A 12600-nucleotide genomic window follows, 5' to 3' on the forward strand; every position below is an offset into this window, starting at 1 on the left:
TTTGGGTTCAGGTCAAGTCCAGGTCCAGAACCAAACTTTAGATAAAGTCCGATTGAATCCACCGAACTTCAATGGGTCTGCTCATCTCTAGTTGTAATCCATCAAAGGCAAACATTTTACCCAACATAATTTGATCCCACTGAGGTCTAACTCCAAAAGTAAATTTGACGCAACATTACCTGGAAATAATACATTCAGTAGAAGTAGAGGGTTGCTTAACGTACTTTATTTACTATAAAATAAAGGAGCATTTTGTTGGATTTATCTGCAGTAAGTGTAAGGTATAACTGTCATCCAACCATTTCAATCTAAACCTCTAAATGCCAAGTCTGGTGTAAGTTTCAGTAGGAAAAAAAAAAAAAGAAGACCAAAAAGTGAAATTTCTTTGTAAGATTTTCCCCTAAAATGTTGCCCTCCTCCACCTTTCTGCTGTAATAAATAGGAAATATATATTGCACAATTGACTGGATAGCAGGATGAATGGATATTTATAAGAAAGACTAACATAAGGGCCTGTACACTTTAGAATCTGGTCCCCACAGCAAAATGCTGAACCCAAATACATCACTGAATTAAAATGGGTTGTTCACTACTGGACAGCCCTTGCTTCATCACTTCAGGGCCACAGTTGCTGCAATGTTGGCAGCGCTATTCCTGGCTGGTCACATGACCGCTGCAGCCAATCAGTGGCCACTGATCGGCTGCAGCTTGTCAATATGCTATCAGAGCTGATGTTCTCTCTGACAAAATAGTAACAGCTGCAACCAGTCAGCAGCCTTTAATTGGCTATGGCAATAAGACACATCACGTGAGCCAGAGGGAATAGTGCTGAAAACCGGAACTGTGGGAGTCGACCCTGTTTTTTAAAGGGGGCCTTGTAGTGGATTAAACCGGGGGTTGTCCACTAGTGGACAGCCATTTAACCAAACAGAAATGGAGAGATCGTTTATCAGTGTATATAGCAGTGTCTTCTGATCCATTTGGCAAAATTTCATCTACAGATCATGTTTTTAAGGTTTCTTGGCTTGAATGAAACTATTTGAGCCAATAATTGTCACTATATAAAGAAAGCCTCAAATGATATGCCGTAGGAGGTGTAGAGGACGGCAGGTTAGGAAACTGTGTCAAATATGAACCAAGCATTATGTTCGGTGAATCCTGCTTTATGCTTTGCATAAGCAATTCTTCCACTTTAATCAGTTGCCCCAAAATGAGCAAATTAAGGGGTGTTATTTTTCCTACATTGATCAGTTCATTTTATTCCAATGTCATGTTCCCAAATCAGAATGCAAATCTAGATATTCAGGCATTTTACAACACAAAAAAAAAAAAGCAACTACTAAGCAGTCCTGCCAAGGAACGTCACATCCACATGCATTGCCTCCAGATAGCAAGAAATGTCAACAGGATTGAGAAACTGCCTTTTAATCAAACGTAAAGGCAAGATTCTGCAAACTTAAGACAAAATATTCAACTATGCCTTAAAACCCTGCAATGCCAATGCACACAAACGCACGCCATCTCTCCTGTTACAATGATGTGCCACCCAGTACAGATTAGAGGAGCATGATGGATGTCTGGCAGATGAAGTCAGAGAAAGCTTCCCGCTCTTCATGTAGTGTCCAGGTGAAGAAGCAGCCATCTCTTTTCCATTAGTTATTCCCAGTTTTCCCAGTCTTCATCCTCAAGCTGAAAATATAGGCAAGAGAAAGTTAACTATTGCGATACAGCATAATCAATCCGGCATGAAGTTCGGCATCTTTCAATCACAATATTGGGGCAATAACTCTGCCTTCATTAGGCCTAGAGACCACATGACAAATTCCATGATCACAGGAAATAGTGAGAAAAACTAAACTCAGACACTGGAAAAAGGCCCCTATTTTTACGGACTGACTGGTATTCTGGTTTTATGGACTGGTTGAAATTTCCAGTTGGGAACCTTAGAGTAGGCCGTTCTCATACCTTTCATCTTTCTTCTAGTTCTTTGGTGCATCATTAAAAAAGAAAAAAAAAAAAAATCTTTGTGCTCCTGTAAATTCACATGGTGTATCTCATGATCCCTTTTAGCAAATCGAACAGCTCTGAAAATTATCATCTGACTTGGACCTCAAAAATAGGAGTAACAGAATGACTCCAAATATGCCATGATACATTGGGGCTGTTTAGTGGGTGTAGCTGTACTAATTAGTATACCTCTATTAGAGTCTAAGGCTATGTGCCCACGTTGCGGAAAATTCGCGGAATTTGCCGCAATTTTTTTGCGGAAATTCCGAGGATTTTTCAAAAATACACAGTACAGCAAGTCCCCAGCCATTTCTATGGCATTTTGGAACTGCGGTGCCCATGCTGAGTTTTTTTCCACAGCGGAAATAATGCGAATTTTCCTGGGAAAAAATCTGCAGCATGTGAATTATTCCTGCGGATTTCTCTGCAGGATCCCAATACTTACCTGCCTTGATAGCAAACACCGGAGTCACTTCCTCGGGTGCAGAGGAGCACAGTGGAGCCAGGTACAGGAAGGAGGTGGGCGGGGCCTGCACGAGCTCCAGTCATGTGACAGCCGGAGCTAGTTCAGGCCCGCCCACCTTCTCCTGCACAGTGCAGACGTTGACAGACACGGCTGGAAAGTGAAGTGCTGCGTGATGGAGGCAAGTATGAACTCCCCAATCACTCAGCACTTGTTCTGCATTGAGGATGCAGTGCCGAAGCCATGGTACTGTATCCTCAATGCAGAATGCCCGCAGCATATCTGCAGGACATTCCACTGTACATCCGCAGCATGGAAACAGACAAAGTTGTGCTGCGGATTTCTGGGAGCTCCTGCGGATATATCCATAGGACACTGTCCCCGTGGGCACACAGCCTACGGGGTAATGTTTCTCCTTGTGGAGAGTGACATCCCAGTGTAAAGAGACTTAAAAGCCATGCAACGCTCCTCTGGAAAATTAAATATGCAAATTGCTACTAGCACTACTGTAGAGTTCAAGTCCTATTCTTCTCGGAAGAGGCAATTCGTATATTTTACCTTTATTAGGCTGTGTGAATGCTGCTTTACGGTATTAGGTTTTCCTTATTTTACAATGTCTGTTAAAGAAAATACTCACAAAAACGACTTTCTAATATGGTTCGTAATTGAAGACTTCACTATATTTAGGTCACAGAAGTTTGCGTATAGAAGATACATTTGTAGCAAACTGAATATTTGGCCGAAAATAAGAATATTTCAATTTTCTGATAACAAAAAGTGCAATAGAATAAGACTTTCCAATAAGAGTGGAAAATAATTTTTAAAGATGTATTTTAGTATGACAAATATTTTACAAATGCTTTATTAAAAGGGGATATCCACTACTTGGACAACCCCTACTCATTCCCCTTGTTCGCCCCCGTAAAAGGTTTATACTTTCCTCCGATGCGGCCCCAGTTTTTGCAATGTCTGATGCCGGGTTCTTAGAGCCCAAATGACATTACCATGACACGCAGGCCCCGCTAACAATCAGCGCTGGCTTCCTTCTCCCCGCCTTCTGATGTTTGAGCAGGAAGTCAGCACAGCGCTCACATCCTGCTCAAATGTCTGAAGGCGGGGAGACAGACGCTGGGTGTTGATTGGTCGTGGGGCCTGCGTGCCATAATAATGTCACATGTGCCCCAGGAACGCGGCGTCAGACAGCGGCCGCAATGTAGGAGAGTATAGGCTTATTTATTTTTACAGGGCGAACAAGTGGAATGAGTAGGGGTTGTCCAAGTAGTGAACAACAGCTTTAAGTCATATTGACACACAGAAGAATCCACCTTTAGGGATTCCCCTCCATTAGCCAGAACAGAGTCACTAATTCATTACATGGCTGGATTTAGATGAAAACCAATGAAGGAAAATTAGGCTTTTCCCATGAATAAAAGATGATCATTTAAGATTGGAGAAGCCAGACATGTCTAAAAACGTATTGCATCTCTTAAGAGAGACTGTTTTGGTAAAAAGCACATGTAAATAGGAGTCTGACAAAAAAAAAATAAAAAATAAGTTTTGTGTTTTATTTTTAACAATGACAAAAAAAGCATTACATTTAAAAGGGAACCAATCACCAGGATTTTCCTATATAACCTAAAGCTGTGCTATACTGGCACTATCAGGCTGATTCAAAACATACATACAGTGGTCAGCTCGGATGTTTAGGTTTTGAAATCCAAGAATTCAATTTGGATGTGGATTATAATAATTGATTTTTCTAATAAAGACTCATTTTTATTTATTTTTGGGGCTGGAGCATTTTCTGCTTTTGTTGCACTGTTCACACCAGTCAGGGCAGTTTTCCGTGCTCCTCTTAACCGGTTCAGGTGAGCAGGCCATTTAAAATATTTTTCATTGAGCACACCGGAGGTCACAAATCAATACAACTCAGAGAGCCTCTTTCTCGCTCTCATAGACTTGCATTGAGAGCTTGTGATATATTATAACTTCTGCCAAACAGCCAGTCAACAGTTACCGGCACAAGACGGCGCCAAAAGACCAGTATGGTGCCGAAAGCATAAAAATGCCGGAAGGAGAGTACTGTATATGACAAGGGGCAGGGGACTTATATTTAAAGCACCACTCCTGTGCCGAAACAAAACGCTTAAGTGGTGGCTTTAACTGACGTAAGGATGTCTCAGGGTATCCATGTAATAATCAGAATACTTAGCCGGAATGAAACAACATTCAGGTAGAAATCAGCCTTTTTTCAAGCGCTCACCTCTCCTGATACCTCCACGCGTGACAGAGCCAGCTGTACTTCCTCTTCTGTCATGTCAAAGTCTTTCTCCCAGTCCTCACTTACATCTGTACTTGACCCTGCCAGATAAGCCAGAAGTAAAATCAACCATGGAACACTTAGGGAAACTGTATTGCTGGACTAGCACTTTGTTATCAATCAGCCCTGCACAATCATTTTTGCATTTGTATTATGCCAGTGGAAATATAAGATAAGTGGCTAACCTGAGAAACTCCCCTTGACAATGTTGGCACTTAATTACCGTCTTAAAGATTTTAGCCCAATATGTAGTAGGTGTAATAAGATTAGCAACACTTGCCTGTTCGTTCTTAGGAAATTCGTTAGAAAACAAAATAATCCTGGATGAACCTACTAAACATTCACAAAACTATAGCGGAGCTTCTGGGAAAAGTTAACAAAATCCAATAGATAAAAGGCAGGTAGATACAATTCTGGGATGTGTGTGGAGAAACATAGCTCCCCCCCACATCTTAAAGGGGTGGTTCACCCATATTTTTTATTGTCTAGATCGATATTATATTGAGAAACAATGTTTCTCTCAAATACCTTATGTTGTCAATAGTGCCTGTGAGAGGCGCTATTGCAGACCGCTGCTCCCCGTCCAGTGACGTACCCGTCCAATGCTGCCACGTCACATCCGTGCGGCCGGCTGCGTTCTGAGCCCATCTTCTCCCTGCTCCTCCTCCTCCTCCCTCACAGCACGTCTCTTGCTTGCAGCGTTCTGCAAGGAGGGAGGAGGGAGGGGGGAGTAGGAGATGTGCCGTGCTAGGAGGGAGGAGGGAAGGGGGAGCAGGAGACGCGTCGTGCTGTGCTAGGAGGGAGGAGGGAGGAGGAGGGGGGAGCAAATGGGCTGTGATAGCAGTGAAACACCGCTCACAGCTCAGAGTCTGGAAGACTGTAGCCGGCCGCACGGATGTGACGTGGCAGCATTGGACGGGTACGTCACTGGACGGGGAGCAGCGGTCTGCAATAGCGCCTCTCACAGGCACTATTGACAACACAAGGTATTTGAGAGAAACATTGTTTCTCAATATAATATCGATCTAGACAATTAAAAATATGGGTGAACCACCCCTTTAAGTCCCACTAGGTCATCCCCATAAAATGGACAGATCTTTAATATACTCCACCACTCAATAACGCTCAAACTTAAAAAGGGTGGTTCACCCATATTTTTTATTGTCTAGTTCGATATCATATTGAGAAACAATGTTTCTCTCAAATACCTTGTGTTGACAATAGTGCCTGTGAGAGGAGCTATTGCAGACCGCTGTTCCCCGCTCTGGTGACGTCATGTCAAGTGCCGCACACATCACATCCCTGCGGCCGGCTGCAGTCTTCCTGACTCACTTGGCTGTGGGCGGTGTTTCACCGCTGTCACAGCTCAGCTCATCTCCTGCTTGCAGCTTTCAGCTGTGAGGGAGGAGGGAGCAGATGGGCTGTGACAAGCGGTGAAACACCGCTCAAAGCTCAGTGAGTCAGGAAAGAAGGGAATTTTGTTTACTTACCGTAAATTCCTTTGCTTCTAGCTCCTATTGGGAGACCCAGACAATTGGGTGTATAGCTTCTGCCTCCGGAGGCCACACAAAGTATTACACTTTAAAAAGTGTAACCCCTCCCCTCTGCCTATACCCCCTCCCGTGCATCACGGGCTCCTCAGTTTTGGTGCAAAAGCAGGAAGGAGGAAACTTATAAATTGGTCTAAGGTAAATTCAATCCGAAGGATGTTCGGAGAACTGAAAACCAAGAACCAAAAGAAACGATTCAACATGAACAACATGTGTACACAAAAGAACAAACAGCCCGAAGGGAACAGGGGCGGGTGCTGGGTCTCCCAATAGGAGCTAGAAGAAAAGTAATTTACGGTAAGTAAACAAAATTCCCTTCTTTGTCGCTCCATTGGGAGACCCAGACAATTGGGACGTCCAAAAGCAGTCCCTGGGTGGGTAAAAGAAAACCTCAATAAAAAGAGCCGAAACGGCCCCCTCTTACAGGTGGGCAACCGCCGCCTGAAGGACTCGCCTACCTAGACTGGCGTCTGCCGAAGCATAGGTATGCACCTGATAGTGTTTCGTGAAAGTGTGCAGACTAGACCAGGTAGCTGCCTGACACACCTGCTGAGCCGTAGCCCGGTGCCGCAATGCCCAGGACGCACCCACGGCTCTGGTAGAATGGGCTTTCAGCCCCAAAGGAAGCGGAAGCCCAGAAGAACGGTAGGCTTCAAGAATCGGTTCCTTAATCCACCGAGCCAAGGTTGACTTGGAAGCCTGCGAACCCTTACGCTGGCCAGCGACAAGGACAAAGAGCGCATCAGAACGGCGCAGGGGCGCCGTGCGAGACACGTAGAACCGGAGTGCTCTCACCAGATCTAATGAGTGCAAATCCTTTTCACATTGGTGAACTGGATTAGCGCAAAATGAAGGTAAGGAGATATCCTGATTGAGATGAAAAGGAGATACCACCTTAGGGAGAAATTCCGGAACAGGACGCAGAACCACCTTATCCTGGTGAAAAACCAGGAAGGGGGCTTTGCATGACAGCGCTGCCAGCTCCGACACTCTACGGAGCGATGTAACTGCCACTAGAAATGCCACCTTCTGCGAAAGACGTGATAAAGAGACATCCCGCAGCGGCTCGAAAGGTGGTTTCTGAAGAGCCGTTAGCACCCTGTTAAGGTCCCAGGGTTCCAGCGGACGCTTGTAAGGTGGGACTATGTGGCAAACTCCCTGCAGGAACGTGCGGACCTGCGGAAGCCTGGCTAGACGCTTTTGAAAAAATACGGATAGCGCCGATACTTGTCCCTTGAGAGAGCAGAGAGACAAACCCTTGTCCATTCCGGATTGAAGGAATGAAAGAAAAGTGGGTAAGGCAAAAGGCCAGGGAGCAAAACCATTATCAGAGCACCAGGATAAGAAGATCCTCCAAGACCTGTGATAGATCTTGGCGGACGTTGGTTTCCTGGCCTGTCTCATGGTGGCAATGACATCTTGAGATAACCCTGAGGACGCTAGGAGCCAGGACTCAATGGCCACACAGTCAGGTTGAGGGCCACAGAATTCAGATGGAAAAACGGCCCTTGTGACAGCAAGTCTGGGTGGTCTGGGAGAGCCCACGGTTGACCCACCGTGAGATGCCACAGATCCGGGTACCACGACCGCCTCGGCCAATCTGGAGCGACGAGAATGGCGCGACGACAGTTGGACCTGATTTTGCGCAGCACTCTGGGCAGCATCGCCAGAGGAGGAAATACATAAGGCAGTCGAAACTGCGACCAATCCTGAACTAATGCGTCCGCCGCCAGAGCTCTGTGATCTTGAGACCGTGCCATGAATGCCGGGACTTTGCTGTTGTGCCGTGACGCCATGAGATCGACGTCCGGCGTTCCCCAGCGGCGACAGATCTCTCGAAACACGTCTGGGTGAAGAGACCATTCCCCCGCATCCATGCCCTGACGACTGAGAAAGTCTGCTTCCCAGTTTTCTACGCCCGGGATGTGAACTGCGGAGATGGTGGAGGCTGTGGCCTCCGCCCACAGCAGAATCCGCCAGACTTCCTGGAAGGCTTGACGGCTGCGCGTGCCGCCGTGGTGGTTGATGTACGTGACCGCCGTGGCGTTGTCCGAATGTATGCGGATCTGCCTGCCTTCCAGCCACCGATGGAACGCCTTTAGGGCTAGATACACTGCCCTTATCTCCAGAACATTGATCTGAAGGGAGGACTCTGTCGGAGTCCAAGTTCCCTGAGCCCTGTGGTGGAGAAAAACCGCTCCCCACCCTGACAGACTCGCGTCCGTCGTGACTACAGCCCAGGATGGGGGCAGGAAGGATTTTCCCTGCGACAGAGAAGTGGGAAGAAGCCACCACTGAAGAGAGAGGTTTTGGCTGCAAGGGAAAGAGAGACGTTCCTGTCGAGGGACGTCGACCTCCTGTCCCATTTGCGGAGAATGTCCCATTGGAGTGGGCGCAGATGAAACTGCGCGAAGGGGACTGCCTCCATTGTTCTCCACCGGCAGAATGTGTTGTAAAAATGGCTGCCGGAGCTCTCAGGGGAGGAGGGAGCCGTGGGCGGCGACTAGGAAAGTGCGGGAATCTGGTGCCCCACAGTGATCAGTGAGGGAGGGGAGGAAACCTAAAGTATGCTCCAGCCCTCACTGCCGACGTCAGGTCGACCGTCCCGCCCTTACCCCTGACTGGCAGGCCCGGGGGCGGGAGTTATGGTACTAGGCCGCATGAAGCCGGGGACTAAATTTAATACCGCGGCCGACAAACAGGCGCGGTCGGCGCGGAAGTCCCGGTCGTCACAAAACCAGCAGCAGCTGCAGAGTCTGTGAAACGAGCGCTCCATGCACCGTCCCCATGGGGACACAGAGTACCTTTAGATGCAGGGCCCTGTCCCTGATGATACAAGTCTCCTGTCCGGCAGATTCCCACAGGGGCTGCGGAGGGAGCCCGGTCCCAGAGAATGGATGACCGGTTAGGATCCCACTTCTCCCAGAGCCTCTAAGGGATGGTGAAGGAAAACGGCATGTGGCTCCAGCCTCTGTACCCACAATGGGTACCTCAACCTTAACAGCACCGCCGACTTAGTAGGGTGAGAAGGGAGCATGCCGGGGGCCCTGTGGGGGCCCTCTTTTCTTCCAACCGATAAAATCAGCAGCTGCTGCTGACTAAAATGGGAGCATGAGTGGATGTGTGCCTCCTTCCACACAAAGCATAAAACTGAGGAGCCCGTGATGCACGGGAGGGTGTATAGGCAGAGGGGAGGGGTTACACTTTTTAAAGTGTAATACTTTGTGTGGCCTCCGGAGGCAGAAGCTATACACCCAATTGTCTGGGTCTCCCAATGGAGCGACAAAGAAATTGCACCCGTCTGCGGCACTTGACGTGACGTCACCAGAGCGGGGAACAGCGGTCTGCAATAGCGCCTCTCACAGACACTATTGTCAACACAAGGCATTTGAGAAAAACATTGTTTCTCAATATAATATCGAACTAGACAATAAAAAAATATGGGTGAACCACCCTTTTAAGTTGTGTCTACACCTTATCATACCATTCACAAGCGACTCTTGTCTTTGTTGTTTATGTTGTACTTGCATTGTGACAAATAATTTACGATTCATTTAATGCTGTTGTTATCGGTGTTCTTAAAACTTAAAAGAATAAACAAAATCCAATAGGATTCATACCTTTCTGACCATTGTTAGAAGGTGTGGATTTCCCACTATCACTGTTAAGTTCAAACACACGAAGATCCGAAGGTGGGTCATCCTTACGAACTGTATTTTGTGTGTTTCCTTTGGCCGCTTGATCTTCAGAGTGTGGAGGAGATTGATTATTTTGTTTGTCTTCTAGTAACTCTTCAATTACTGCAGATGGACAGGCAGACTCTTCATCTTGAGGTGTGGGACCATGGTAAGCTGGATTGTCAATCTGAGTGATGGGGGAGATACTTTCACTGCTTTCTGAAGGACTTGTGATGCAGACACTTTCTTTGACACGTTGTTCTGCCTCCTCTGAACTGGTTTCCACATTTACAGTTGGAATTGCAGAAGGCAATATCCTTAAATGCTTTTCATAGATACCGCTGCGAGGTGAGCCTGCTCCAACAAATTCTTCTGGGATAAAATTAAAATATATTTAAGGTTTCATGTGCTTGAAGCGGATATTCGTAGTCAATACACTTGTTTAACACTATCATTAAAGAGTTATTCCCATCCTTTGATGACATATCGGTATGTCAAATTTTTTAATTATTGGTGGCCCTTTCTCGAAGACTCATACCAATCATGATCATGAATGAGCCATTGCCACGCTTTAGCATTGCATTCCCTGAAGAATTTACCCTGCAGAGCAGTAGTTCTTAGCCCCAGTTCCCTACAGCACCTTAAAAGGAAGCGGTCACCGGATGCTTATAATACTCGCCTAACGGTCTGTGCAGAGCAAATGGGTCGGATGGGCGTCTCCGTTCTCTGGGTCCGTGCCTCCTTTTTCAGCCATCTTTGTCCACCTTCTGAAGCTAGTGTGGATGACACATTCTACGTCATCTACACTAGCCGACAGTGAGGTCCCGCGCAGGACCTCAATGTCGGCTTGTGTGTATTACGTAGAACGCGTCATCCACACTAGCTTCAGAAGGAGGACAAAGCTAGCCGAAAGAGGCGGCGCAGACCCAGAGAACAGAGACGCCCATCCGACCTGTCTGCTCTGCACAGACCGTTAGGCGAGTATTATAAGCATCCAGTGACAGGTTCCCTTTAAGAGGTCCACAAAATGAGCATTTTAGCCTGCTTGCTTGCTTGCATTTTCCTATCATTTTGGAGAATTACTCTAAATTCATTAATAATTTAAAATATCTCTATACTGGGCCTACCATTGATGGAAAGAAGTGAGCCAGAATATGCAGATGTATAAGGCTATGTTCACACAGGGCGTTTTTGTAGCTTTTTTTAGCATGGTTTTTGCTTTGGTTTTATGCAAATCCATGATAATAAAACACTGCTTTTTACAGTCCCAGAAAACTATGAAATTTCAGAGATCTCATGCACACACAAATCACCTTTTTTCCTGACTTTTTTGTCAACCTCCTGCATTTTTGCAGCGTTTTTCAAAGAATGAGAATGTCAATTCTTTGCAGCTTTTTTGCACTGAAAAATCACCCACTGTATAGAAAGAAAAAAAAAAACACTACAAAAAACGCACCAAAACCGCAGATGACTCTCAGGAGACATCCTGCCACAAGATCAGGTCTTGGTCAGGAAAAAAAACGCTGCAAAAACACCCAATGTGAACACAGCCTAACTGCCAAAGAAGGAGGAGAAACCTCCGAGGTTTAGAACATAGAAGAAACTGCCAACTTTTAGTGGATAAAAAAATAAAACAAAAAAAACAACAGGAAATCCGGGCCTGAGAGTCTGTCCTTCAGCAGCTGTTAAGGGCTATGGTCACCCCGGGCCAGCTCACACGGTTGGGCCCACCTACTGTGACCCCCCCAATCTTGACTATTAGCATTGTGCAGATTTCTTTTATTGTATTCTGCTCATTTGTACATAATTTAGATACTGAAACAAAGACAAAAATTAAGTCTGTTTGAAAATATCGCCATCAAGTCATCCAGACTTCTCACTGGATATCCTAAAGTGAGCAAGTAAAAGTAATTTTATACTATACGATTATCCTAGTAATACTTGTTTCACAATAATCTGGCTGCCTAAGCAGGCTGCGATCACCCGATGAATGAACAGAACACTTGCTCCTCAGGTGACAATCTTTAGTACTGCTTAAATGATCATCGTTCTGGGCAGCAAATTGTCTTAAGTAAAAAGGACCTGCGATGTCAAAAACAATGACAGACTATGCACACTGAACGATTTATTACAGATGGTTCAGTGCACGTTGTTAAACACAATCTACCTTTAAACAGACAACAATTGACGACCGAAAAGTAAAAAAAAATTATCAAATCGGCAGTTTAGTGAGGCAAGTCGGATAGTCCAAATCCATCTTAAAGTGTTTGTGCAGACCAAGGGGTCCAAGGAGGTAAAAAAAAAAAAAAACAAAAAAAAAACAACAAAACCCGCCTCTGAGAATCCAATGTCAATTGGTCGTTAAGTCTATCGGTCTATGAAAAAAGAAAAGAAAAAAAAAAATCATACTACACTCAAATGACATCAGAGCGAGGTCCTATTTTCACAGCCTGACAGAAAGGAGATGTAGAAACCTTTATTATTATTATTCTCCACATCCAAGAAAAATGGATCCCACTCTGGTCAGACTTGGATCAGAGTCTGATTAGCATAATAGGACCAGTTTTCTCAGATGGAGAAAAT

The 12600-nt window shown here is 45.7% G+C and overlaps 1 protein-coding gene across 6 annotated transcripts in view; it reads right to left on the bottom strand.

The window, feature by feature from the left end:
• Positions 1-204: 204 nt before the first annotated feature.
• Positions 205-12600, bottom strand: part of BSDC1 (BSD domain containing 1) — a 70504-nt gene continuing 58108 nt past the window's right edge. For 5 of the 6 annotated variants that reach the window (XM_075336162.1, XM_075336157.1, XM_075336159.1 and 2 more), the window contains 3 exons: positions 9961-10389; positions 4734-4831; positions 205-1689 (listed from right to left, as the gene is read on the bottom strand). In XM_075336162.1, the coding sequence (XP_075192277.1) occupies positions 1657-1689; positions 4734-4831; positions 9961-10389 (560 nt within the window). In that variant the 3' untranslated portion in view covers positions 205-1656. The remainder of the gene's footprint in view (positions 1690-4733; positions 4832-9960; positions 10390-12600) is intronic. The other variant, XM_075336158.1, reaches the window with a different exon arrangement.

The sequence above is a fragment of the Anomaloglossus baeobatrachus genome, chromosome 2, assembly GCF_048569485.1.
Source record: "Anomaloglossus baeobatrachus isolate aAnoBae1 chromosome 2, aAnoBae1.hap1, whole genome shotgun sequence".
NCBI classification, from domain to species: domain Eukaryota; kingdom Metazoa; phylum Chordata; class Amphibia; order Anura; family Aromobatidae; genus Anomaloglossus; species Anomaloglossus baeobatrachus.